The 25,281-nt window shown below is 42.8% G+C and overlaps 1 protein-coding gene across 2 annotated transcripts in view; it reads right to left on the bottom strand.

Annotated features, from left to right (window-relative positions):
• The window catches only part of PDLIM4 (PDZ and LIM domain 4), an 89,945-nt gene that overhangs the window by 10,915 nt on the left and 53,749 nt on the right, over positions 1-25,281 (bottom strand). The window contains exons 4-5 of one of the 2 annotated variants that reach the window (XM_039485266.1): positions 7,940-8,118; positions 3,326-3,483 (exon numbers count right to left, since the gene is read on the bottom strand). In XM_039485266.1, the coding sequence (XP_039341200.1) occupies positions 3,326-3,483; positions 7,940-8,118 (337 nt within the window). The remainder of the gene's footprint in view (positions 1-3,325; positions 3,484-7,939; positions 8,119-25,281) is intronic. The other variant, XM_039485267.1, reaches the window with a different exon arrangement.

Genomic DNA, 25,281 nt, shown 5'->3' with positions numbered 1-25,281 from the left:
CATGCATTTGCCCTGCCAGCCTAGAATGGAATAGAGCATCTATGCCTAGGAGTCCCACGGCTAATCTCATATTCGCGCTTTTCCAAAAGTAAGTTATTGGCCCTTCTCCTTGTGAACATAGCTTAAGAAATGTAAATGGCTGCTAGGGTTGAAAGCTGATTTCCCCAAAGATCATAGCTTATTCTCAGGCCTCCCACATGCACCCAGGCCTGGCCTTTGGGATCTGTAACACTCATGGCCACACGTTCTTCCATGTCTTGGAGGACACCAGGTCACACTGTGAGTGTGGGGGAGCAGTGCCACCTAGAGTGCACAGATGATGTTTTTAGGGCTCCCACAAGCTCCCTCAGAGCCACTTGCCTACAGCAGGGGACTGGCAGTAACCCAATGACTGTAAAGCAAGGCGGTGATATTCGACAGAACCCAGAATTGTCTGCCTGCCAGACCTGGACTTGGTGATACGGACACAGTGGGCAGTGCTTTGGGATGGCGGGGTGCAGAAAACTGTTCTGTTCCAGCCAACTATGGCCACAATGTGGCGGGCGGAGAGACTGCCAGCCCAAACACCAAATAAAATGGGGATTGGGCCACTCTGTAGCACCTCTTTTCTTCAACTCTCAAATGGCTTTGCAAACATTTGGGCCCAATCCTGCTCACCAGTGGAAGTTGTGTCACTGATTTCAGTGGGTACAAGATACTGCTCGTCATGAATAGCCTACTGGGGTAGGAAAATATTCTCAGTAATTTTACGCACAGGGAAACTGAGGCACAACAAAGCTGTGTTACCAACTCTGGCAATTTTATCCCAAGCCTTGCAATTGTTGTTTTTCCTTAAAGTCCCAGCTCCTTGAATCATGTGGGAATATCAGTCTTTTTGCTGAGGCAAGCCTGAAAATTTAAACCCTAAAGGCCCAAAACTCACAAAGTGAACAAAACATTTATTGTTTAAAATCTTGTGGCTTTTTAAGACAATCTCATAATTTTTGCAGTCTGGCTCATGATTTTTGTATGGTTGGAGATGAGTGGACAACATTCAGCTAAAATATGGTCTTTGTTACATTCTATAGGAAGCTGGCTGCAGGACTGAGAGTTTAACTGAGACCGCTGACTCCCATTATTATGTTTGTTCATGTAAATGCCATTTATTTAAATAGAAAAGGTGGGCGAGGTAATATCTTTTATTGGGCCTTCTGTGGGTGAGAAAAAACAAGCTTTTGATCTTACACAGAGCAATCCTTCAGGTCTTCAGCACCTGAAGAAGAGTTGTGCATAAGCTCGAAAGCTTGTCTGTCTCACCAGCAGAAGTTGGTCCACTAAAAGATATTACCTCACCCACCCTGTTTCTCTAATATCCTGGGACCAACATGGCTACAACAACACTGCGTACATTTATTTAAATAGGCAACTGATATTCTATTAATTATGCCCCCAATCGTTTCTAAAATATTATATCTGTATGATACTCCTAGGAAAACAGCTGCAGTGTGCATCTAACCTGAAAACCTGGACACCCGCCACAGGATGCCCAAAGTCTTAGTTTGGATGCAGTAAGCACACAGCTGCTAATCTGGGCTGTGTGTACAGGTACCCGGTTTGAAACCGCCACTGGGGCATTTATTGCTGGAGAGGTGTTTGCATGTCCAGTCATTCCAAGTCTCAGCACAAAGGAGGCGAGATTGAAAACAACAGGAACCAGAACAGTCAGTTTCCGAGTTTCCTTTCAAAGTGTTTTCCAGGCCTGTGGAATGATTCAGCAGAGAATTACACAGAGGCAGTCAGCCAGGTCTTTTTCTCAAGGGATAATGTGGCTCAGCCCAGAGTGTGGAGTCTAATCCTTCCACAGGCAAGCAGCCAATGTATGCGCACTTGTACAACAACAGGGAGAATCTGAGCAGAGGTTTGCCAGTGACCAGGTAATGCCTTTGCACACTGTCACAATCTCATTTCCCAGCATCCACATAAGCAATGAAAGCAGATGAAGGTTGCTGGCCAGGTTAGTTGCTGAAGTGGTTGTGGCCGGTGGAACCAAAGTGCCAGGAGCATGTGTGAACAATGGAAGTGAAGAGGAGGTTGCTAATCCTGTTTGAGAGCTTGTGGAAGTGGGAGAGTCAAAATCCAGTCTTTGAAGTATCCCAGTACTGAACCAAAGACATTCCTGCCCAGTCACACACCACATGCTTTACGTAGAAGTCTACAGCTCTGCCTCAAGCACTAATCTCTTTCAAGTGGTCCAGACACACCAAACTGGGCTGGATGAAAGCAAGGCTGTGGTTTTGTTCTCAAGTTCAATACATTTCTTTCCACATACTCAAGATCAGTGTCACTGCATCATACCGATTGAGGGGCAGATTTCAGCTGTTCCAGCCCGTGTGTGCAACGTGAAAGAGACAATGTAAAAAGACCTTCCACACTTGCGCCTCTGCCACAGCTTGTGGGGAGGGGGGGCTGTCTCGTGGGGTTAGCCCCCTGACATATCTAGGAAGGATGATGAAAGAGAGGTCCAGTGGTTAAGACTCGGCCCATGACGTGGCAGAGCAGGGTTCAAATCCCTGTGTGACCAAAGGCAAGTCACTTAACCTCTCTGAGCCTCAGTTCCCCATCTGTAAAATGGGAATAACAGCATTTCCCTGCATCAAAGGGGTGGTAAGAGGACAAATACACTAAAGATTGTGAGATGTGCAGATACTACAGTAACAGACAGCGAGCAGTGGAGCCAACTCTTGCGGTAGATGGGCAGAGAGTGTCATAGCGTCCTATCCTGTCCCCCCTCATCAGAATAGGTGGGTACAGCTGCAGGGGGATGTGTGACTACACTCTGCTGAGGTTCAAAGAGTGGCACTTTGTACGCTCCCCAGCATAATTCTGGAAAAGTCAGCAGAAATTCTCCCAGCCATTCCTGTTGCACTGTACCACAACATGCTCAGTATCGTAAAGCCAGGATCTGGCCTGCTCTGATGAGTGAGCACCATACAGCTAACTCTGTTGGGAGCAGTCACCTTAGTATAAAAGCACTGACGTTCCAAGCTTGGAAGGGCTTTTAACGGGTATCTTTGGATCATAAAACCAAATAATTCTTCCTGTTATACCAGCACAACCTCATTGAAGTCAACAGGACTGCTCCAGCATTGCTGCGAAGAGCATCTGACCTATTGACTGTATCATGAGAAAAAGAGAAGGTGTTGAAACATGTAGGTTTTCCCTTTTGTAGGGCATATTATATTCATAGGTAACAAACTGACTTAGAAGACCATAAGAATTAGGAGGCTCGGGGGACCCTTTGGAAAACTCCGTATGTACAAACAATCTGAGATGCTGTTTTCCTTACCATTCTCTCCGGCTTCTAACATGCCCTGCAAATACCGGAATGATCCAGACTGCTTAGGCTCCGAAGCTGGCTTTTCGTAATCCTGGAGCATCTTGTACACATCTGACTCCATGTCAATTCTATTTCTGCTTCTCGGGAGAGGTTTTAAAGGGTCAGCACTATTTAAAAGCAAAGCAATGTCAGATAGTAAGCAGCTATTGCATTCAGGGGTGGAACCAGATTCCCAGCTAACTAGGGATGTGTGAACTCCATGGGGTTGGAAGTTTTATGAGCAAGCCCAAATGTTCTGTGCTTCCCCAAACAAGTCTGCATTTCATTAAACGTTTTCACCCATAAATTATATCCACGTTTATTTTCACAGAGGTTTAATTAAATCCCCCATTCCCATGTTTTTTGCCTACAGCAAAGTTTTCTCTAGGGAAACAAACATGCAAACCATGAAAGATAAACTAGTATGTTGCTTGCTCTTCTATTGTGCAATATAACTAAGGATTGACCAGTTACCAAGAGTCTTAGAAAAAGGGCAGCTGCTAAAAAGCTTCGTAAATTTACTGTGCCACACATGGAATGTACTGAAAAAATTCATTAAATTAATGACTCAGTGCTATGGAAGCCATCCATCCATCCATCGTTAAATGACCTGACATCCGGGGTATTTTTTTGTTGTTGCCAGCTACAGCTCCTGTGGATATGATGTTATCTCCAGCGAACGCACCTTTCTAATCCAGTTTCCTTCTGGATAATTCTGCATTGAAAAGGCCAATGGTATTTGTCCCAGAAAGTCCAAGTGTTAAAAAAAAAAATAATAAAAATACTAGGCCCACAAAAATGACCACTAAACAAATTGATGAAACACCCTCCAAACTTCCTATTTTATCACATTCTCCCCCATGTTCTTTGATCCCACATTGTCTGTTTAGATTGTAAATTCTTTGGGGCAGGGGATTGTCTGTCAGTGTTCAAAGCACCTGGCACAATATTGGGTGCAACTGAAACAAACAATGTATAGTAATGAAGGCCCTGATGCAACAATCCATCCTAATACAGCAAAGCTCTAAAAGGACATGCTTATGTTCCACTGACTTCAAAGAGACTTTAGCAAATGCTTACGCATACTGTTGAACAGAGAAGGTCTTAAGCATATGTTTAAATGCTTTTGTTGAACTGGGGCCTAATAGCATATTATAGCACCTAGGGGCAAAGACTTTGTCTTGCTTGTCTGTAAAGTGCCATGCACGTCAATGTCTTTATAAAAACAGTAAAAATAGCCAGAGCTCTTAATCCCCGTCAAACAGCAGAACACATCTTACTCATCATCTGAGTCACTGTCATTCATGCCAGTACATAAATCAAACAAAATTCACTTTCAACAGTGCATTTTCTGGAAGTAATCTGGATCTTGGATTCCTGCTGTGCCCAACTTCTGTTTGGAATGTGCACTTATTGGTGGGTAATGTAGGAACTCAAAGCTGAACCTGCAAGATCAGACAAGCGGGACTTGATTTTCTAACATTCTAATGGGCAGTTAGTGATCTCTTCATCAAGTCAGCAGTGGCAGGACTGGATTGGTCACCAAGGATGGAGATGCCATTATACACAGTAGAGGAACAAGATCCACAACTAATTAGGGAAGGGTGTACCACATACTCTATGGGGTTTAAGGTTTTGCAAGCTGCTCCGGGTGTTGTGTGTGTCACCAAACAAGTCTGCATTTGATTAAACCTTTTCATCCATGCATTACATTCTAGTTTATTTTCACAGAGATTCAATTAAACTCCCTTTCCTCCCGCAGTGTTTTTCTGCCTATAGGGAAGCCTGGTCTAGGGAAAAAATTATGCAAGCCACGAAGCAATCTATGCATAATTCTCTGAAGGTTGTGATGACCATGAAATCTTGAGTCAGCGAGCTGAGCTGTTGCTGCTGAGAATCGTTGAGTGCACATGGGACTGCAAGTTGTTGCAGCATCTACCACCGGTGACTTGAACCTGACTCTGTAGATTCTGTGCCAGTAGCTCTAGAGTCCTTTCTGCATGTCTGAAGTTCCCTAACTACCTTGTTATAGTGCTGTCATCCATCAAGTCATGCGTTTTCAACTAGGGAGTAAACTTGTCTTTTATCAAATCCAGGCAAATCCCATACTTGGAAAAGACTGAGTTCATGACCCAGTTCTGAACCTATGAATGCGTTCAACATCAAGCACAAATGCACTGACTCATCATTAAAGCTAATCTCCCTGTTTTTAGCCAAGGTATACAAAGCCACATTCTGCTCTCAGTGATTCCTGTGCCATCTCAACAACTTCAGCATCATTAATGTCAAGGAGGCTGTACAAGTGTAACAGAGGGCAGAATTTGGCCCATCAAGTCCCCCCAGGTGTGAATTAGTACAGACACACAATACTCCACAATCTGAAAAAAAGCTTCTTCACCGTTGGGAATTAATATGGGCATTTTTCCTAGTTCAGAACTAATGTATGACATAAATTGCCAACAGCCTCAAACGAAGATACTCCAGTCCGCAAGCTGGGCTGCATCAAAGTTTCAGCTATTCATCTGAGCTGTGTGTGGCTAGAAAAGTGTTTGATTTTCTATAAGCACTAATATACCACAGCCTGCCAAACAGCTGCACTGACCTAGATTTATAGATGTCCCATTTTATTGGACTTAGTTTTATATGAAAACCATAATCCCAAAATCTGCTCCAAGGCTTCACTTGGAAGACTAGTCACTGTACAACAGCAATCATAGCCTCTACGGGGCAAAAACCTTTGATAAGTGTCTGGTGGACAAACACTCCCTTAAAACAAGATACTGAAGTTTATGACTAACTCAGGATCATTAGCATCTTCCCACATTGGGATCTCATCTGGTGACTGCTACCTATCCAGTTCCATTAGCAGTAAAAGGATCTGAATCAGGCAAGTTCCAAATTCAGTAGTGATATAAATGATGGGATAAGTTATGCAATGGGTGTCAGTCAGGCTGGCTGCAATTGATGAACTAGAGTAAAATGTACTAGTTTTGGCATTAAGTGGACAGGCAAAACAACTTCAGCCAACCTGATATCCACACCAGCTTGGCATCCTACAGGTAAATTGGGAATTGTGTGGGGATAGGTAGAGTGGGGGAGATCTTGCTTTTATTTCACAGCTTCCTGTTAATTGTTTGTCCTCCTACACACATCCCTTCTGTCCCCCAAACACTCAGTTACATGTTATTTGTGCATCTACTAAATGCCTAATTGGTGCAATTTATGCCATTTGGCCATTGACATTACAACATGTGTAAATTACAATTTGTGTAACTGGCACCACTGAATTTGGCCCACAGACTTTCATGGGTGTTACCCTTGATTGGTCTAAGAAGCATTTTGCTGAAACTGGCCTTGGTCCTTTCTAATGAGCACAGAGTAACATGCCCGCCTCCACCTGTGGAGAATCTGCAGAAGTTAACAGAGGTGGTTACAAAAATCCAGAGTCTCTGACCCATTTGAAATCCACACTTGAAGGGCAACTGTCAACTTGGATTTTTTTTTTTAAATTGAATACTTAAAAAAATAACAGTTGCTGACAGAACCCCATTAAATAGCATGTTCTGATTTTTTAAAGATGCCTTTGAAAATATTTACCCTGGTTCATGTACATAAGGGTTTTCTCCATCAAAGGAAAAACTGAGTAACTGATGATATGGAGGAAACTTTGAGAGTGACTGTACACAGCGTGTTGTCAAATGTACAAAATAAACTTAAAAAATATAGAGAAAATCATTTTTACTGCCAATATCTGTCGGTTATAGTTAATTTAGGTGTTACTTGGAAGCATAATAGGTACACCATTTTCAGACAAAAATGTGGTTTTACCAAGTAGGAAACTTCTGTTTAAGAAAACGGCCAGTCAGAATGTTCAAACATACAGATTATTGACCTGTTTTACTGACTACAGAGAAAGATGCAAGTACCAAGCCATCCTTGCTTATAGATCATCACTGGTTGTGTTGTAGTTCAGTTATGTGATGGCACCAATCAGTCATTCTTCCAAAATACTAATATGTTATGTCAACATAAGCTAAACTGCATGAAGAGAACTTTTTCTGTAGCAAAGCCATTTAGTTGTGTTTAGCATAATGGGGTTCTGGTCCATGATGGGGCTCCTGGGCTCTATGATAATACAAATAATAATAAATATGGAGCTACTTTGGTATAACATGTTTATGTATTGTACTGAGTACAATAAGGGCCAAACAAACAAACAAACATCAGCCACACACGGCATATACCTACGTAAAATAAACAAACACTGACTGCTGCTCCCATATGGCATTTTGATTAGAAACCTGAACCTTTAGCTCCAAGAACCCAGGTTCCCCATGAATGTGGGATGGCTGACATCTTCACTGGCACATTCAACATTAGACCAGGAACCTTTTGCACTCAAAAGCCAGTGCGCCCTATCTGTGCTGTACCAGACTTCAATCCTTTACGGACACGGCATAGAGGGGGACCTGTTATGTACACCCTTCCCCCGCAAAGCACTTTATATAAATTGCTATTTAAAAATGTCAGATTCCATCATTAACTGTTAGCAATATAATCATACGATCAGAGCTTTTCTCACACCTGTGTGGCGAAGCAATATGGAGCCCACTCATCTGTGCTGGCAAACTGGATTCGACATTGTTATTTGGATAGAGTCGCGTTGGATTATTGTACTGTAAGTTCAACATCTGTTTGTTGTCAGTGGGGCTCCCTCCGGGAGCATAGGGCACTGGTCTTCGGCTCTGAGTGGGCCCATTATCCTAAACGAAAGAAGAAACAGAAAACGGTGAGATACGTGGCTCCTAGTACTAAACAGCCACTCCGGCTATTCTTCGCAGCCTATAATAGCATTTCATTTGTTGTGTGTAAATAAGCAGAGGAAGAGAAAGAAATTCACCAGGAAAAAGGAAATTCACTTCTGACCCATAATTAGATCTTGGCGAACCTGTACAGCTTTCATTGGTCTGTAATTAAATAAGCTCGACTGTTTCTCAATATTCAGCCATTGCTAATTATTTCGCAATTTTTTCATTTCCCCCATATGATCAATATTTATCTGTCCTCTGAAGGAAGAAAAAGGGGCATGATTCACATTTCAGTTATACCATTTCACAGTACAGTTGTGCACTGTTCCGATTTACTCCTGATTCACACTGGTGCAAGCAAGATCAGAATCAGACCCCTGGGCTATGTATTCACGTTACACAAGAGCCCAAATAAAGGGCCAGATCCTGACACCCTTTCTCACCTTGAATAACACCTTACTCCACAAATAGTTTAATTCATTTGAATGGGACTGCTCTTGAAGTCAGGTGTTACTTGAAGTGACTAAGGGGATCAGAATTTATCTCAAGCTAATAACTTGGTATCTATATTTATATTTTTTGCTGGCTTTTTAGTGCCTGAGTGAAAATTAACATTTTGCAGGGCCGCAATGATGGAGGATCTGGTCTCTGTCGTATTTCCACCAAACAGGAACTGAAAAAAGACTAGTTTTCATGTTATTTCAGCTTGTGACAAAGTTTCTCCTCTACCTTGGTGGGTCCTGTGCTTATTGGCAGATTTGCTCGCCTTGCAGATTCACCCTGTGGATCAGGAAACAGCCCATAGACCTTCCCCTCTGGTAGAAGCCACAGTCCAGGTCAATTCCACCTGTGTTTGATCAGGAGTTGGGAGGTTTGGGGGAGAACCTGGGGCAACCTCTACTCCGGGTTCCAGCCCAGGGCCCTGTGAACTGTACCAGTGCCTCCTGGTAAAGTTGAGCGACAGCTACAACTCCCTGGGCTACTTCCCCATGGCCTCCTCCCAACACCTTCTTTATCCTCACCACCGGACCTTCCTCCTGATGTCTGATAATGCTTGTACTTCTCAGTCCTCCAGCAGTATGCCTACTCACTCTCAGCTTCTTGCACGCCTCTTGCTCCCAGTTCCTTGCACACACTTCCTCTCCTCTGGCTCCCTTTGTCCTGACTGGAATGAGCCCTTTTATAGCATCAGAGGAGCCTTAATTAGAGTCAGGTGCTTAACAGCCTCACCTGACTCTTAGCAGGTTAATTGGAGTCAGGTGTTCTCATTAGCCTGGAGCAGCCCCTGCTCTGGTCAGTCAGGGAACAGAAAACTGCTTATCCAGTGGCCAGTATATCTCCCTTCTACTACTCTGCTGTTCCCATCTAGCCTGGGTCTATCACAAGCTATACAAAATATTAACAAAGGCTGTAAAACCCACTGAAAAATATTTGATCCTGTGCACACCAGAAGGTACAAAACACATCAGAAGTAACATTTACTGCTAGAGGTGCTCCCTACCAACCAAGCTGTACCCGTGTTTTATCTCCTTTTTAATATCCTGCTTGGCGAGCTATCAGCAGAAAGAAGAACCGTGGTATATTGACAAGGGAAGATAGGTTATTTCATATCCAATTATCAAAAGCAGGGTAAAGCAGCTGAAAACCAAAGGGCAGTACTCTTCCACTTGCCCTGTGCTTGTTAGTTCCATTTGTGCTAGTCAGGTTCATGTCTGTATTAATGGAAGAATAGATATTTACATGAGAGACATTTTAATTGTAATGTATTCTGGGCTGGGCTCCAGGAGCTACGTTGATTTATACCAGCTGAGGATCTGGCCCTCAGTTTTTAACATTCTTGTATATTTAAGGCTCGTGAAAAGCTAAGGAGAAAAACCACATTGTGACCAAGTAATGGAGTGCACAGTTTGGGTTCTATTACCAGGTTTACTTTTGACTGAAATCATCCAATAAATGCTAATTGGAAACAAAAGTTTATCACTGGCATATAGAATGAAATAATTTTATGTCCAAGTATAGTAAAAATTAATTGGTAAGAAAAATAAAAACAGACCCAGCAAGAGGCAAGGTTTTTAGCATCCAATCCTGAAATTCTTCCTCAGGAAAAACTCTTAACAATATCAGTGGGATTTTTGCCTGAGTAGGCAAGATTGGGGATATAGGGCCTGATCCTGGAACCACCTAGTTGCAAAACTAGAGCATTCTTTGTAATGCTATTTCAGAGACATAAGGAGGAAATAATTGCTTCCAACATATTAGATCAAATTATCTGTTAAAAAATAATTTCTCTGCTGGGAATAATATTTCAGTTTTTTCACCCGAATGATTCTTTAAAAAAAACCCAACCCATAACCCATCAGACCACAGTTCCCAATTCCCAGCTTTACAGTATTATTTTAAGGGAAATAAAGCAACTACTTTCTACCATGCCCCAGAGAGGAAAAGGAAGGCCATAAATGTTTGAGGGAAAGCAATAGTGTAAATTGGCCAGATGGTAAATTGTTTTTAGTAAAAAGCCATCGGTTCTTTGGAAGCCAATCCTGTAAATGTCTATGTCAAATAGGTCTGAAATTGCATTTCACTCCAAGGAAATTGAATGCTACCCTTTCCTGAGTCAGATGAAGAAACCACAGAGCAACAGACAGAGGCTAGTCTGGGTCATGACTGAGGTTTGACACTTCTGTTTTACATGGATGAGCCACTCAGAATTATGGGCCAAACTCTCCCCTGACAGATGCATGTGCAGCTCCCAGAGAAGCCAACGCAAATACTACATGTGTGTCCATGGGGAGAATTTGGATTTAAATTATTTGGGCTGCATGTTTCCCTCTACTATGGAGTAGAGTGTATCTGCTTTGGAGAAGAGTGCAAGTTATCTGAGAGCATTATGCCACTGACCTTGTGCATGCTCTCACTCCATCCCCGCCCCGCTGTAGGTACACAGTGAGTAGTCAGCGTTCTGCCGTTCGTGATGGGGCGCGCTGGAGGCAGTGAAACCAGGCTAGACTGCAAACTCATCTAAATTTAAGGATTCTCAAAAGAAAATCTGCCTGGGGATTAATTCTTGTTCAAGCAACATTATCTTCTCCCAGACACCTTAACCCTTCTCCCTTGGGTGCGGGTACAGAGGGAGGGGCCCTTCAATGGCACAGCTCCTGATGGCACCCAAGCAACCACAGAGAGGAGCTGGAGAAGGATCCTCGTTACCTTTTGTGCAGGTTTAGGATCCTTCTCCTTCTTGGTTGGAAGATGCAAAGGAAAAACTTTCCTGGGTTGACCCCACAGGGTTTCTAGCATTTGTTTTCCTCCCCCCATCTTGTCCTTTTTTCCATACAAGGGATGATTGGGGCCTTCACCATTAAGGTAACATGGGATCGTAATCCATTTCTGGAATAAAATGCACTTTAATGTGGGCCTAGAAAGCATGATCTCCTGGGGCTCCTTTAATCCGAGGCAGTTTGTAAACTGTCAGGCATTCATTTCTGTTGAACAAAACAATGTGTAAATCAACAGCAAATGTGTCTTAAAAAGCTAAAAAATATTGCTTTGACACTCTCCAAAGTGCATAGAAATTCAGTGTTGTATGCAGATTTATTCAGTCGTGTGGGGGCCTCCCCAACTACGCCCGGTTAGGCAGTGCAGTCTTGGAAACATTTCTGTGTGGAGTGGTATCAGTTTGGTGACAAGCATAAATGGTTGTGAGGCCATTTGACAAGCAATGATGTCCCTTGCTGTGGTTTTGTGGCCAGCTGAAGAGGGTCACTCTAAGCAGGGAGGTGCAGGTCCTTAATGGCTCCATGCTGCTCCCTAACAGTCCTAGCCTGCACCTCCATGACACTATTTCGGCTCAGGTTAAAATGAAGCAGGTCCGTTCCAGACAGGATTCCAGCACAGATCCCACGCTTGGTACCCCAGAAAGAAACCAAACGCAAGCTGGTTTTACTTTAAAAACAATCATACCAATTTTTTGAGCTTCTTGAAACCAAGGACAAACACATTGCCTAAAGGTCCAATACCGCTCTGACTGAAATCTGTAGCGTCTGGTTTGGGCAAGTCGCAGAGTGAAGGGGAATACCATGTCCCTAGTAAGCAAAGGCTAACTAGAGACCTGAGCACTCTTTTTTTCCCCAAAGAGCTCAGGGTCGGATTCTCAAGTGTTCAGCACCCGCAAATGGGGCCAGACTTCCAGAAGAGCTTGGCACCCTACAGGTCCCATCATGGCATTTATGGCCAGATTTGCAGAACAGCTGAGCACCAACGTGCTGAGCTCTTGAATATCTGGCCACTTATTCCGTTGCCAGAATGGGAACTGACCCTTTTGGTGGAGTTCAGGAGAGGGGCTATAAGAGGCTGGCTAGGGGAATGCCTGCGAGAAGGCAGGGCTCTGTGCCCAGGTGCTGAAGTCTCCTTGAATTCCACACTGAGAAGGATTTTTGTTTTTCTCCAGATGCCTTTGCTTTGTTTGCATTCCTAGTTATAAAGATTTGGAAAAACCCTTGCAGACTGCTATCTCATTTCCTGCTGACTCACCCCAGTAGGCCCTTCTACTGTAATGCTCTCTCCAGATTCCTGTCTTCTCAAAGGGGACTGAACTTCTTGATTGCATATTCACTGCAAAGCTCAGTCCAACTTCTTTGTTTTCAGTCTGCCATGTCACTTCCCTGCAGTCACACACAATGACCCTTTTGTACCACATGTAGCCCTGGTGATGCGAGGGCTGGGATTCATTTAATTTTAGTCACTACTAATTAATCTGTAGTCATTATAACTATACACCGTATGAATTTTTCATAATCACCTGCTCTCTCTGCTGTTTTCAAGGCTCTTCCATTCAGACTGACTTTAACTGATAGATAGGAAATAACCATTGTACTACTTAAAACCTTGGCCAGTTTTCTAGAATTTCAACTGTGGGTAACTGCGAAGTATTGTGCCAGGGTGGAGTGAAGGAATTACTGGCTACTGGGAGGTGCAGAAGACTAGTATTGTTAGGAGCAGCCATGCTTTATACCTACCTTCCCTGGAAAGGGAGTGAGTATTATCTTTTTCTTTTTTTTTGGACCAACTTCTGTTGGTGAGAGAGAGAAGCTTTCAAGTCACACCTTGTTTCTTGACTATTCTGGGACCGACATGGCTACAACTACACTGCATACTCCCTTTCCACTCAAGATCACTCTCCTGCCCCAGTACATACTCTCAACTGTGACCCGCTTCCCTTCACTGTCAGTTCTCAAACCCTTCCTCAGAGCCTGGAAGCTGACCTGAAGGTGTCTCCTTGAAGATCAAAGGACTGATTCCAAGTCCTACTGGAAGATTTCAATTGGCTTAAATGGGATTGAGACAAAATGCACAAGAGCATCTGGCATTTTCTCTCCCTGCACTGGAATGGGTTCAATAAGTTCTTTGAGTAGTTGCAGTCTTTGATGGGTTTATTTTCTTGGACCACGCTGCAGACTCAGGCTGTGGATTAAGAGGAAAAACATGGAGAATATTCAGTCTTCTGGTAGATCACTTGTCTTGGTCTTTTTTGGTTGTACTCCTTCGGTTGCCTGGATTGGTTTCAGACTCTTTTCTCAGTATCTGTCTCAGAGTTTTCAATGAAGGCCATGCAAGATTTTGCATAGTACAAAACATTCATGCCTTAGCACTTAGAAATCTAGATCCAGATGGATTTCTTTCCAGCTCTCAATGTTTAAGATTACAAAAATGTCCCCAAGTTGGTGGCTAATTTTCTTTACTCTGCCAGCTTTTTTCTTTTCTATAGAACATAGCCTAGTTAGAGCAGTTTTTAAATAAATTTCTTATGGAGTTTCACTGCTAAGAACTAGTTTTACCAAAGGGAATTCTTTTGGTCTTCAAGAGCGAAGCATTAAAATCTATTTTCTCATGCTAGCCTTCCAAGATCAATTATAAACCACAACAAAATCTAATGGAGTTTGTAGCTGACTTTTGGGATTCAGTGGAAACTGGCTTGTGGGGCTTCTCCCTCATGATTTGTGTTTGAGTCACAAATTAATTTAACATGAGATACTGAGGTGAGATCTCAACATCTGTTGGTTTGATTTTGTCACAAACGAGAAGATACTTAGAGAATCCTGGCAAGTTGCTGCTTTGCACCAGTTGAGAACAAGAGGACGTCAATGTTGAGGTCATGTCCTATGTGCAGAAGGCACACTTCTACAGAAGTTTTTATGGCTGAGGCCAAAGGAAGCAGAGCACAGGGCCAACCACAAATGAAATTGGAAGTTGGAATTTTGAGGGATTTAAGAAGCCTAAACCCTCCCGTATCGATTCTTGCCAAAGGAAGGAGACTTGCAAGGGGCTGTTCAAGATGGAAGTCCATTCTATGCATCACCACAGCTACATCATAGCTATGTGGATCTGCTGCTGCTGAGGTGAGATCAGGTATTGAGACTTTCAGAGCAGGGACTGTGTTTTTAGAGGCCCTAGCACAATGGGGACCTGATCTTTTGGGTACTACTCCAGTACAAAATTACAATAATGTGATCTATTGCTGTCTGAATGCATTAATTGGTGCTTTGCTAGCTGTATGGTAGTCTCTCCACTGGCCAGCTCTGGGCCAGGCTTTCTACTTCTTCCTGACTATTATATGGATGGAGATCTCCAACTCCCTTCCTGACCCATGTTGGGGGAGAATACATAGAGGAAAGATGATAGAGTAAAAGAGGAGGAGAGCTTGGGGCCATGGTGAGGAAAGGATTGGAGGCGGGAAGGCATCTGCAAGGAACTTGAACATGGACTGTCTTGCCTAATAGTTGGAGCAGGAGTCATGCCTACAGGGCAGAATAGGGATCCAGAGAGGAAAACTGAAGTGAAGGTCCAGACCAGAGTCAGAGACCAGATGCCAGAGTCAATGGCCAAGCCAGAGTCAGATATCAGCCGGTATTAAGGACAGGTCTGCTGATGCCCTCTGCTAATTGGGTGGTTTAGCCAATCAGGCAATGCAACTGGGGTCCAGCTGCACTCTTTGGACTGCTGGGGGGTTAAGCTAGCTAGCAGGTAAGCAGGCTAGCTGCAAGCTCTTACTCCTGACAGCATTCTTCATAACATCAGTGGGTCCCAGATCCCCCAAATCAGCTCGATCAAGCTAACACTCCCAAGAACAAAGCTACTGTCCCAACATTCATGTGTTGTGTTCTATCCATGTGAACACCTGTCACTGTTTTTCTCTGTGTATTTCCTAGGAACATTTAGTTCAACATCATGTTTTCCTCTTAAATATATACATCACCCATTTATTAATAATTTACATCCCTCGGCACTGCCTATACATTAACGGCTACTGGTATGTATGGCCTCATGGATGCAGTCCATACATCCTGACAAACTACTTCCAGAAAAAGGAAAATGCAACATAATATGGCTCTGAGTGTTTCTTTTGGCATGACATAGAGGAAGTGAAAGGAAATTATACATTTATGGTAATAGTAGCATTGGCAGCAAGCCATGATTACATGCATTAAGTGCATACTCTGATAAGGTATATTAAATTGGCTATTGTACTTGGAGCTACTGGATTTTTTCCCAATAAAGCCACATTCTGTCAGTCTTGCATGCACTGAGTAGTGTCTCACTCCACAAAGAATCTTAAGCAATGGCACTAAAGAATATACTTATCACAGGAAGAGAAGGGCGAAACTCAGTTGTGCTGTCTATCACTAACCTTTGCCCTTTATTGTTACCAAACATCTCAAAATGGAAAATACCACGTGAACTGTTTTCTGAAGAAAACAATCAAGTTCACGAGATTTACACTAGGAAATCTGGAAAAGAAATGGGGTCTCCTGCCCCACAATTAGATTTATTTTTTGAGTTAGGCTTTTTCTTGAAACACAAACACTCTTCTATTTTAACTCTTTATATGAAAACCGTTTATATTTTGTCACAGTTTTCGGGACTGAGGTGGAACATGTTTATATCAGTGATTCTTTGCACCACGGGCTCTTACAGGTGTACGCTGCTGGCTTTAAGGTGGCAACAGAAAAATAGATACTTGTTTATCTCAAGTATCTAGTTCAAACAAACCAGTGTAACTAAATGGAAGGACAAGAAAAAAGCTGCTGGCTCTGGAATGCTGGTTACAGAGTCCAGCACACATGAAAGGTTTTTTGTTTGGGAGGATAATTAGCTATTTATAGTTAAACAAGATCACTCCTGACCTTTCTTTATAAAGGATGGAACAGAATCTGTTTTTGCAAGGCTTCTTTCATATGCAGCGTATCCCATGGAACCTCAAAAAGCAATAAGATGCAGCAGGAAAATAGCCAGAAAGCCACCAGTACTGGACATCAAAGAGACCAAGTACTCTGTACAACTATTTTTCTCTTGTCCCACAATGCACCAACGCTTTCTGTACTGATGTTAAAACACAAACTACTTTATTCTGCATCCACTTAAAAACTCTTAATACAAATATGTAAGTTTCTACATTGCTCTCATCACAATGGTATCTGCAATATATACAAGGGAAACAATAGAGACGTTCAAGCTGGTATTTGGAACAAAGAGTACATTGACAAAGTGATTGATGTGTTTTTAAAAAAATAAGCATGTTATTAAAATTTAATTGAAAGGACACAAACCTTCTTTATCAACATGTTTAGAATATAAAGCACAAAGCCTATTGAAAAGCCATCATGACAACATCATCTTAAATAGTCTGTTCTGACAGATCATCAAAGAGGGAAAAAAACAAACTTTGGCTCAGCTGTCCAACTGCTAATGCTATTGACTGAACATTTCTCGGCATGGCTGTCTGACAGCCTGAATACTTTAACACATAGTGCCTCACTAAACAATCCAACCATTTTCTTAAAATGGAAATTATGCAATTGAAGGAAAGTGATATTCTCAATATTGGGGATCTCCTCATTTTTAAGAAAGGGAAAATTTCCTACAGTTGAAAGACAACAAGTTGTTTGGATTTGTAAAACTATCCCCTGCTCTGCTTTCGACCTGAACAAAGAGTCAGCAATGAGTGCTTCAAAAAGTGAGATCCACCTTCACGGGAGGCTGGTTCTATACTTCTTTCCATCCCTGGAAAGTCACTTTAGAATCCTGTCCAAGTCACTGGTGAATCTTTTTTTCCCCACTAGCTCAGTGCAGCTACAGTTTCTCACCTATTACTCCATTCACGCCAAGACACAGCCATTGAAGTTCCAAGGATCCAAGGCGTTTTTGAAAATGCCTGGTCTCCTCCAGTCTCACAGATACCCAGGAGAGGATAAAAAGAAGTAGGATGGAGATTTCAGTAGAAATACAGAACTATACACCATTATGCCAGTTTTACTATGACTAATGGCTTGTCTACAAAGCAAGCTAGTGCCTGGCAAGCCAGACTACAGCACATCACACCTTGCTGCACAGTAACTTGCCTTGTGTGGAACCTGCTACATTGGTCCTGGAGTGAAGCTTAGCATACTGCTCCTCTGGGACCTTCACCGCACTGTAGCAGGGTCCACACAGCAAGGTAGTGCTTGGCAAGCTAGTGTGCTGTAGATTTACACCAGGGGCGGGCAAACTCTTTGGCCTGAGGGCCACATCAGGTTTCTGAAATTGTATGGAGGGCCAGTTAGGGGAGGCTGTGCCGCCCCAAACAGCCAGGCGCATGGCCTGGCCCTCATCCCCTATCTGACCTCCCACCATACACTTCTCACCCCCTGACGCCCCACCCCCCCTCAGAACTCCTGCCCCATTCAACCCCCCCGTTCCCTAGCGGCCCACCCCGGGACCCCTGCCCCGACTGCCCCTGGGCCCCCAGCCACCCCATACAACCCCTCCTCTCATTCCTGATGGCCCCCCCGCCCCAGGACCAACATAGTTTCACTGGTACAAAAAACCCCTCTGAGGTAGACCAGGCCTAAACTGAGTTTCATCATCACAGAAATTTGATCTCCATACTCATCAATATGGTGCTATGATTTCGCATTTAGGTTTGTTGCCCTCGCACAAATGCTTTTCTCCATTATTAATTCACTAAGGGCCAGACTCTAAACAACGTATTCATCTTGAGTCGTAACTTACTCCATGATGTAGTCCCATTCTAATCAATGGCAGCACTCAATGGGCCAGATCCAGAGCTGGTAGAAATTAGTGTAGCTCCATTAAGATCTGAGGATCTGGCCCAACGTGAGTAAAGGTGGCACAATGTGGTTTTAATTATTTTGTGCCCTAGGTGTATATTAAGGAAGGCTGACGTGTCCAAATTTTGTTTTAAAAATATAGAGTCCATCTATCTTAGACCAAGGTTATGGGTGGCAGTATCAAACCCGATGGTACCGTATGTCAGAGGAGAGGCATCAGGAATGTGCAGGTTAACAATCCTCAAGCTTTTTAAATTAGTTTGTAAAACAAGCCTCGGAAGCTGAGCGCATCTATCCAGCTAAATATTTCTAATATAAATGTTCCTCTAACTGGGAAAATATGCAATCAGCCAGGAATTTTGGAAAGAATTAGAAAATTAGTCTCTCTCTCACTATGGAAGACAATGTTTATCATATTATGTAAATGCCTTTTTGTACAGTGAACAAAAACCATCTAACACTTTTCAAAATGTGACAAGGAGAGCTTTAGACTGCCTGCTTAATGGGAATAATGGTGGGATTCAAAATTTCACACAATCGTCCAGCAAGGATTTGCATCTAAGCTCCTTCCTTGGCAAGTGGAGGCACTCCATCCTCACTCCATAACTAAGGCTAAGATGCTGGTGGTATCAAGAGCTCATTTATTCTCTGTTTTAGATACTGTCAATCTTCCTAAGCTGACTGCTCTATGTCCTCCTCACTCAGAGGGAGATATTCTGTGCTAGGCACGTGGTTTCTGAAAGTTTGGGAACTTCAGCTCTCTCATTCTGAATTCTGATACCTATCTTGGCAAGATACATACACTCTTATTTGGCTTACTGCCTTCTGAATGCTTCCCAGCTTTGCTGCCTCAAATTCGGTTGATTCGATTTATTAGGATTTTTTTATTTTATTCTCTTTGTAAGGGATTCTGCAAAATGCTTTATTTATCCTTCTGTCTTTGTTCAGCTAGAGAGCTTCATTGGTAGGCAGGAGTCCCTATTATAAGGCAGAATTTTTAGAGACAGTTGTATAATACTTAACTCTTAAACTTAAAGGTCTGTTCCAACTCCAAAGTTCATTTACGTCACTGGCTTTTGGCTCAGGCTCGTAAAGGTTGAAAGTACAAACATTAGAAAACTACTAATCCCTTGTTATTCAAACACTCACACCTTGTGAGATAGGTAACTCCATTAACCCCATTTTACACATGAGTTAACTGAGGCAGAGAGGTTAAGGCCGGAAATTTCCAACTCATGTGCCTAAAGATGGTACCTAAATAAGCGGTGATTTTGAAAGATTCTGAGCAGCTGCAACTTTCAAGAACCAACCAAAGGCACCCAAGTATGAAAATGCTGTTTGAAGTGAATTCCCCATGGTCACAGAGGTTTAGAACCCACAGCTCTGGGTTTAGAACCTAGTAACTCCCTAATCCTGTGATCAGTCTTAAAGATCACATTGGTCGTGATCAGATGTAAGGGGCAGTTCTGATAGGAACACATGGCAGTCAGGTACCTAATTCCCATTGTGTTAGGCACCTAACTGCCTTTAGTGCATTTGAAAAATCTACCTACAAGATTTATTTTTCTAAACCACAGGGCCCAACTTCTCCTGTCAGTTCTACGCATGCAATGCAGCGGACATAAATCGAGCTGCCTGTGTGGAAGAGGGCCCACAGGTTGAGACTCAGTGATGAGTTTGATGTACTTCAGATCTGCTGTGGTCAAAAACACACTATCATTTTGCAGTGCTCACTTAATTACCTTGGGCACTTAACAGTTTAAGCTAGATGTTTACTGAAATAAAGATATGAGGCTTGATAGGTGTAAAACATGAGTTGAAAATGTCATCCGGTGTTAGAGTCAATTTACAAAAGTATCCCTTTTGGGAAATGTTTTTGCATTTGTAGCTGGTGGGAGCAGCCTGTGAACGCTCCAGCCCTTAAATAGCAGGCCTCTCCTCTGGCCTTTTGTATCTGAGTTCAGATGTATTCCATAAAAAGATGACAAGCATTTCTCAAACCCAGGATCTGCAATATATGGCTAAACAATGTGTCCTTGGCAAGGGCTACTCAAATGATTACAGTAGACAGAAGAAGGGGGCAAAACAAAACAAAAAAACAATACCTGAGTGGAGTCGGTCTAATGTTTGTTCTAAAAAAGTGCCCACCACAGCGTCTGTGGGTAAATCATAGAACTGGAAGGGACCTTGAGAGGTCATCTAGTCCAGTACCCTGCAATCACGGCAGGACTAATTATCTAGACCATCCCTAACAGGTCCAGTGATGGAGAATCCACCACCTCCTTAGGCAATTTATTCCAGTGCTTAACCACTCTGACAATTAGGAAGTTTTTCCTAATGTCTAACCTAAACCTCATTGCTGCAATTTAAGCCCATTGCTTCTTGTCCTATCCTCAGAGGTTAAGAAAAACAATTTTTTTTCCTCCTCATTTTAACAACCTTTTACATACTTGAAAACTGTTATCATGTCCCCTCTCAGTCTTCTCTTTTCCAGACTAAACAAACCCAATCTTCCCTCCTAGCTCATATTTTCTAGGCCTTCTATCATTTTTGTCGCTCTTCTTTGGACTCACTCCAGTTTGTCCACATCATTCCTGAAATGCGGCGCCCAGAACTGGACACAATACTCCAGCTGAGGCCTAATCAGAGCGGAAGAATGGCACGTGTATCATCTGTAAAAGGAGACATTTTTAATCAAAGGCACAAGCTGAATCCTGTCTCATATTCTTGCTTAATTTATGGAGGATAGCTACAACAATCAGCTCAAATTAAAAAAAAAAATTAAGCTTGCTTCAGAAACTGTACTAATTCTGGTCCCATCATACACATTTTTGTGAGGAGCCAAAGCATTTTAGCCCTTTTATTGTTCATTTGAGGAAAGTTAAATAAAAGAGAAAATGAAATATACAAAGGTTACAAGTACTGAGCTGCTAAAATTATCCCAGACCTCATGTGGTAACACTATAGTTTAGGGTTTATCATTCCCTTTGAACTAATCACAACTCCAGAAAAGCCATTAAACCCTTGCTGTAGTACAGCACTATGTTTTCGAGTGGTTTGGTTTATGTGTAACTGCAAAGTAGTTAATTGTAGCCACCTACACTTGCTCTAAGGCATAGAGTAACTTTGCCCTATACGCTATAGAAAAAAGCAAAACGAATCAATTGAAATAAAAACAGTCCCTTAAATACAGTTATCCTGGGGGGCGTGGTGAGCTGCAGCACAGACCAGGAACAGGCATGTGCAAAGATGGTATAAAGCTCAGCTTTGCACTTCCTTGATGCTGGGGTTGCCATGATGTATGGGAGCTGGTCTCCTGGTGCGAGAGCTGCCTGAGTGGTAATCTAATTCAGAGTGGCTGCTAATTGCCCCATGGGGCAAAGCTGCAGCTGGAGATCCCTGCAATGTAGGGGGAATTCTGGCTACCCCCTCTATCCCAGTAGAAGATTGTTCACAGATGAATGATGGTATTGGAGCCTTCAAGCCAACTCTAGACCAGCGGAGTATCCCCCTTGTACTGGAGCGATCCTCGCAAGGCTAGCTACACCATCTTTAGGGCCAATCTACGCCAGCAGCCTGGCACAATTCACCCACACTGCATCAGGGAATCTGGCTGAATTGTTTTAAATTTAGCAGTAATGATATAGGGCAAACAAGACAGAAATTCCCGAGAGGGTTGGACAGTATTTTGAAATCCAAATTGATTGTGCCTGTCATCCAACAACGAAAATATTTATAGACAGTATGGCTAGAGGCTCAAGTTTCTCTTATAGGATTTTGCACAGCTGTCTACCTACGGCTCTGAAACGGGTGAAACAGAATACAACAGGTCAGAGTTGGCAGAACAAGACAGACCTGGCCAAAATGTTTTTAAAATATAAGGTGTGATCTCTTCATATGTCAAGCCTCTATCCTGCTCCAGAGGTCAAACTCAAACCCTGAAGGCCTCATTCTGACTTGGTACTTGATTTGCAGTGGTGTTACTCCATTGACTTCTGTTTTATGCTGTGAGATCAGAGTCAGGCCCTAGACCTTTATTAAACATAATTCATTTTCATATCCTGCCAAACCTCAAACCAAACTTAGTCGCAGCATCCTTTTATGGGCAGTTCTGTAAGCAGCTCACATGGGCAGCTAAAAAGGAGGCAGGGACGTGGTTATCATTCCCCGCTCCAGACACACACCTTCATATTTGTTAGTTTAATGCTCATAAAAGATGCTGGTTTGGAGACTGAGGTCTATTTGTCAACAGAGCCTGGGTAGTGTTGGTACCATTTTAAAGTGAACATCGGCGCCATGGTCATTTGTGTGATGTGATCAGCTCTCCATTGGATCACCTCATTCCAAAGCACGCTGAAGAGATGCTGTGCAAGATCTTTATTTCAAGGGATGCACTCTGAATTGTGTGGAGACAAGAATGTAAACCTATGATTATACTGAAAAAGCCACACACATTAAAATTGAGATTATTTTCATTTGACTGTCAAACTTTTCTTTCTGAGTAAGCTTTGGGTTGATTGTGGAGATTCAAGAGTCAGCTTTGTGGATAATCCAACTTCAGGCTAATTTTAAACCGTCCTTGTAAAAACAACCCTGGAATTTCATTCGGTGTTGAAGATTAATAGATAAGAGAGAAAGAGGATTGATTCAGCTGGCTGAACTGAGTGTTTGTTTTTTTAAAAAAATATTTCAAGTGTTCTGCCGAGAAGTAACTATTTCAAACAACGTATCCAACACCTACGAAGGAAAACATCTAAGCTGCCTATACAACTTACACATTCATTCGATGATCGCCAAAAGGGTTTGTCCAATCTTCCCTTTTATACATTTTAAAGTCAGATGGTCTTTCTACACTCCCTTTAGTTAACAAAGAAGCAGAAAACATTCATCTGAAATGTGACCCCATTTGGAGCCTGTCATAAGTAATAGGTTTGCGTCCGCCTCTAATAAGGTTTGGTGGAATTCATCCTGAAAAAGCTCTGCTGTTAATAGGAAACAGATGAGATCTGGGGATAAAAAACAGTCACAGAGCTATGTGCTTAAGTACTCCACTGCACATCCAAGAAAGCATTCATTTAGCTGTATAACAACTGCAAGGGGGAAAATGCATTATCTGCATGCCAAGTATTTAAAAAGGTTCTTTCAGCTTCACATCTCTATTATCTGGGATAGTACTCGCCAAACTGATGAACGTTTTTTTAAATGATTGTTTGCATGGTACAGTCTGCCATATCCCAGAAAGCTCTCATCAGCCACAAGAAAAACATCATGTAAAGGTTTTCTTTTTTATTGTTATTTTTGATGGCAACCCTATGGCCAGCCTTGTGACCTTACTATCAGTTGTGGATTTTACCACCATAAAATCCTATTTCCAGCCAATAAATATGTTATCAAGACCCTTTCTCTAACGCACTGATGTTAAAAAATCCTCCATAAAATGTGCCTTTGTAGTTGTCTGAAAACCACAAACTGGGGACTATAACCACCAACATTTCATGGACAGCCAGAGCTTGCCAGTGCTTTTTAACATTATCCACTCTGTAAACATATGCACTTCTGGAATACAAAACAGCAGCTTTATAAAGCCTTGCCTTCTGTTATTAGAAATATTTTCTTCACAGCATTTGCAGCTACTACATGAATTATTTTAAACACCATCCTTTTTTAAAAAAATAATAAAAAGGGAGAATGTGCATTTCCTCGCATGATCCAATTACTGTGCAATTAACCCCCCGCAACCCTAGCCATATGATCACATTAATTATATTAGAACAAACCCTCACTGATCCCACTCACTGGGACCTGGCTCTGCACCTGTGTGGAGTGTGCTCAAATCCAAATGCGGAAGGGATCTCCCAAGAGGTCAGTACTCCACAGCCATGTGCCACAGTGAAAACCAGCAGAGGGCTGGGAGAAAGTGCCTGTCCTGGCATACCTGCCTGAGTCACAGCATCTCTGTACCTGACTGACTCCCTGGGAGATGCGGAGTAGCCACTTCCTCATTGGAACAGCACAGGGACCAACCTTTTCTCGTGCCCATAGGGAGCGGCCCTTTCAGAGAAGGTCCAAGGATTATTATTAATAATTATTGTTGATCATTTCTGTAGTGCCAACACTGTACCAGACACTTTAAAAACTGACATGAAGACAAGGTACCTATGTGGACACACACACACACACACACACCCACCGAGGGAGGATAGGGATTGGGAGATGATCAAAAGACTGGAGCTGAGCAGTGAAGTTTAAAAGATGTCTTGGTAGTTCCACCATTTCTATTTGGGTTTTTCTTTCTTTAGGGAGTGAAGATGCTCCCCAGTGCTCTCGTGCGTAAACACATCCGTGAAGTGAAGCATTATGTGGGCAACAAGGGGGAAGCCTACTCAGCTACTGCTGCCTGGACTTTAACTCTTCTGCTGATAATAGAAGGCTTCAGTTCCCCCAGGTGGGAAATCCAGCATCTTTCCCAAGTACTCAGTGCACTATTCAGAAAAGGCTAAATATACATAATAGGAGTGGTTAAAGTTACAGGTACAGACAACTCATGCTAACTGATCTTACGTGAAGAGCCCTGCAGCCTCTTCCACAGCCTTCAATTAAACCCTCTAACCTATTCAGAGAGAATCTGGTGTTGCTATTTCGTTTGCTTTCCACTCAGTATCACTGAGAAAAATAAAAGTTTCTTGGCAACACTAAGAAGCGCATGATTCAGCTACCCTTCCTTACACTGAGTTGCACTTCGCTCTGGACAAGTCTCACTGACTTCAGTGGGAGACTATTTGGCATGCCAGGCAGTGCTAAACATTAGTAAGGGCTGTAGACTCGGCTCCCAAATTAATAGCTCCTGCTTCGGAATTCTACATGAGACAAACAGCTGACAAATGCTTCAGGCAGAGAAGAACTGTTTAAAGAGGGAGCCCGGTCCTGTGGATAGGGCACTGGCCTGGGTCTCTGGAGACATGGGATGAGATTCTGTGCTGTGTCTTGAAGAGACCTCGCAGGCACAGGGGCGTGG

Source organism: Mauremys reevesii, linkage group 8 (assembly GCF_016161935.1).
Source record: "Mauremys reevesii isolate NIE-2019 linkage group 8, ASM1616193v1, whole genome shotgun sequence".
NCBI lineage: Eukaryota > Metazoa > Chordata > Testudines > Geoemydidae > Mauremys > Mauremys reevesii.
Note: the sequence above shows the minus strand (reverse complement) of the source record. Positions and strands in the feature narration are given on the sequence as shown.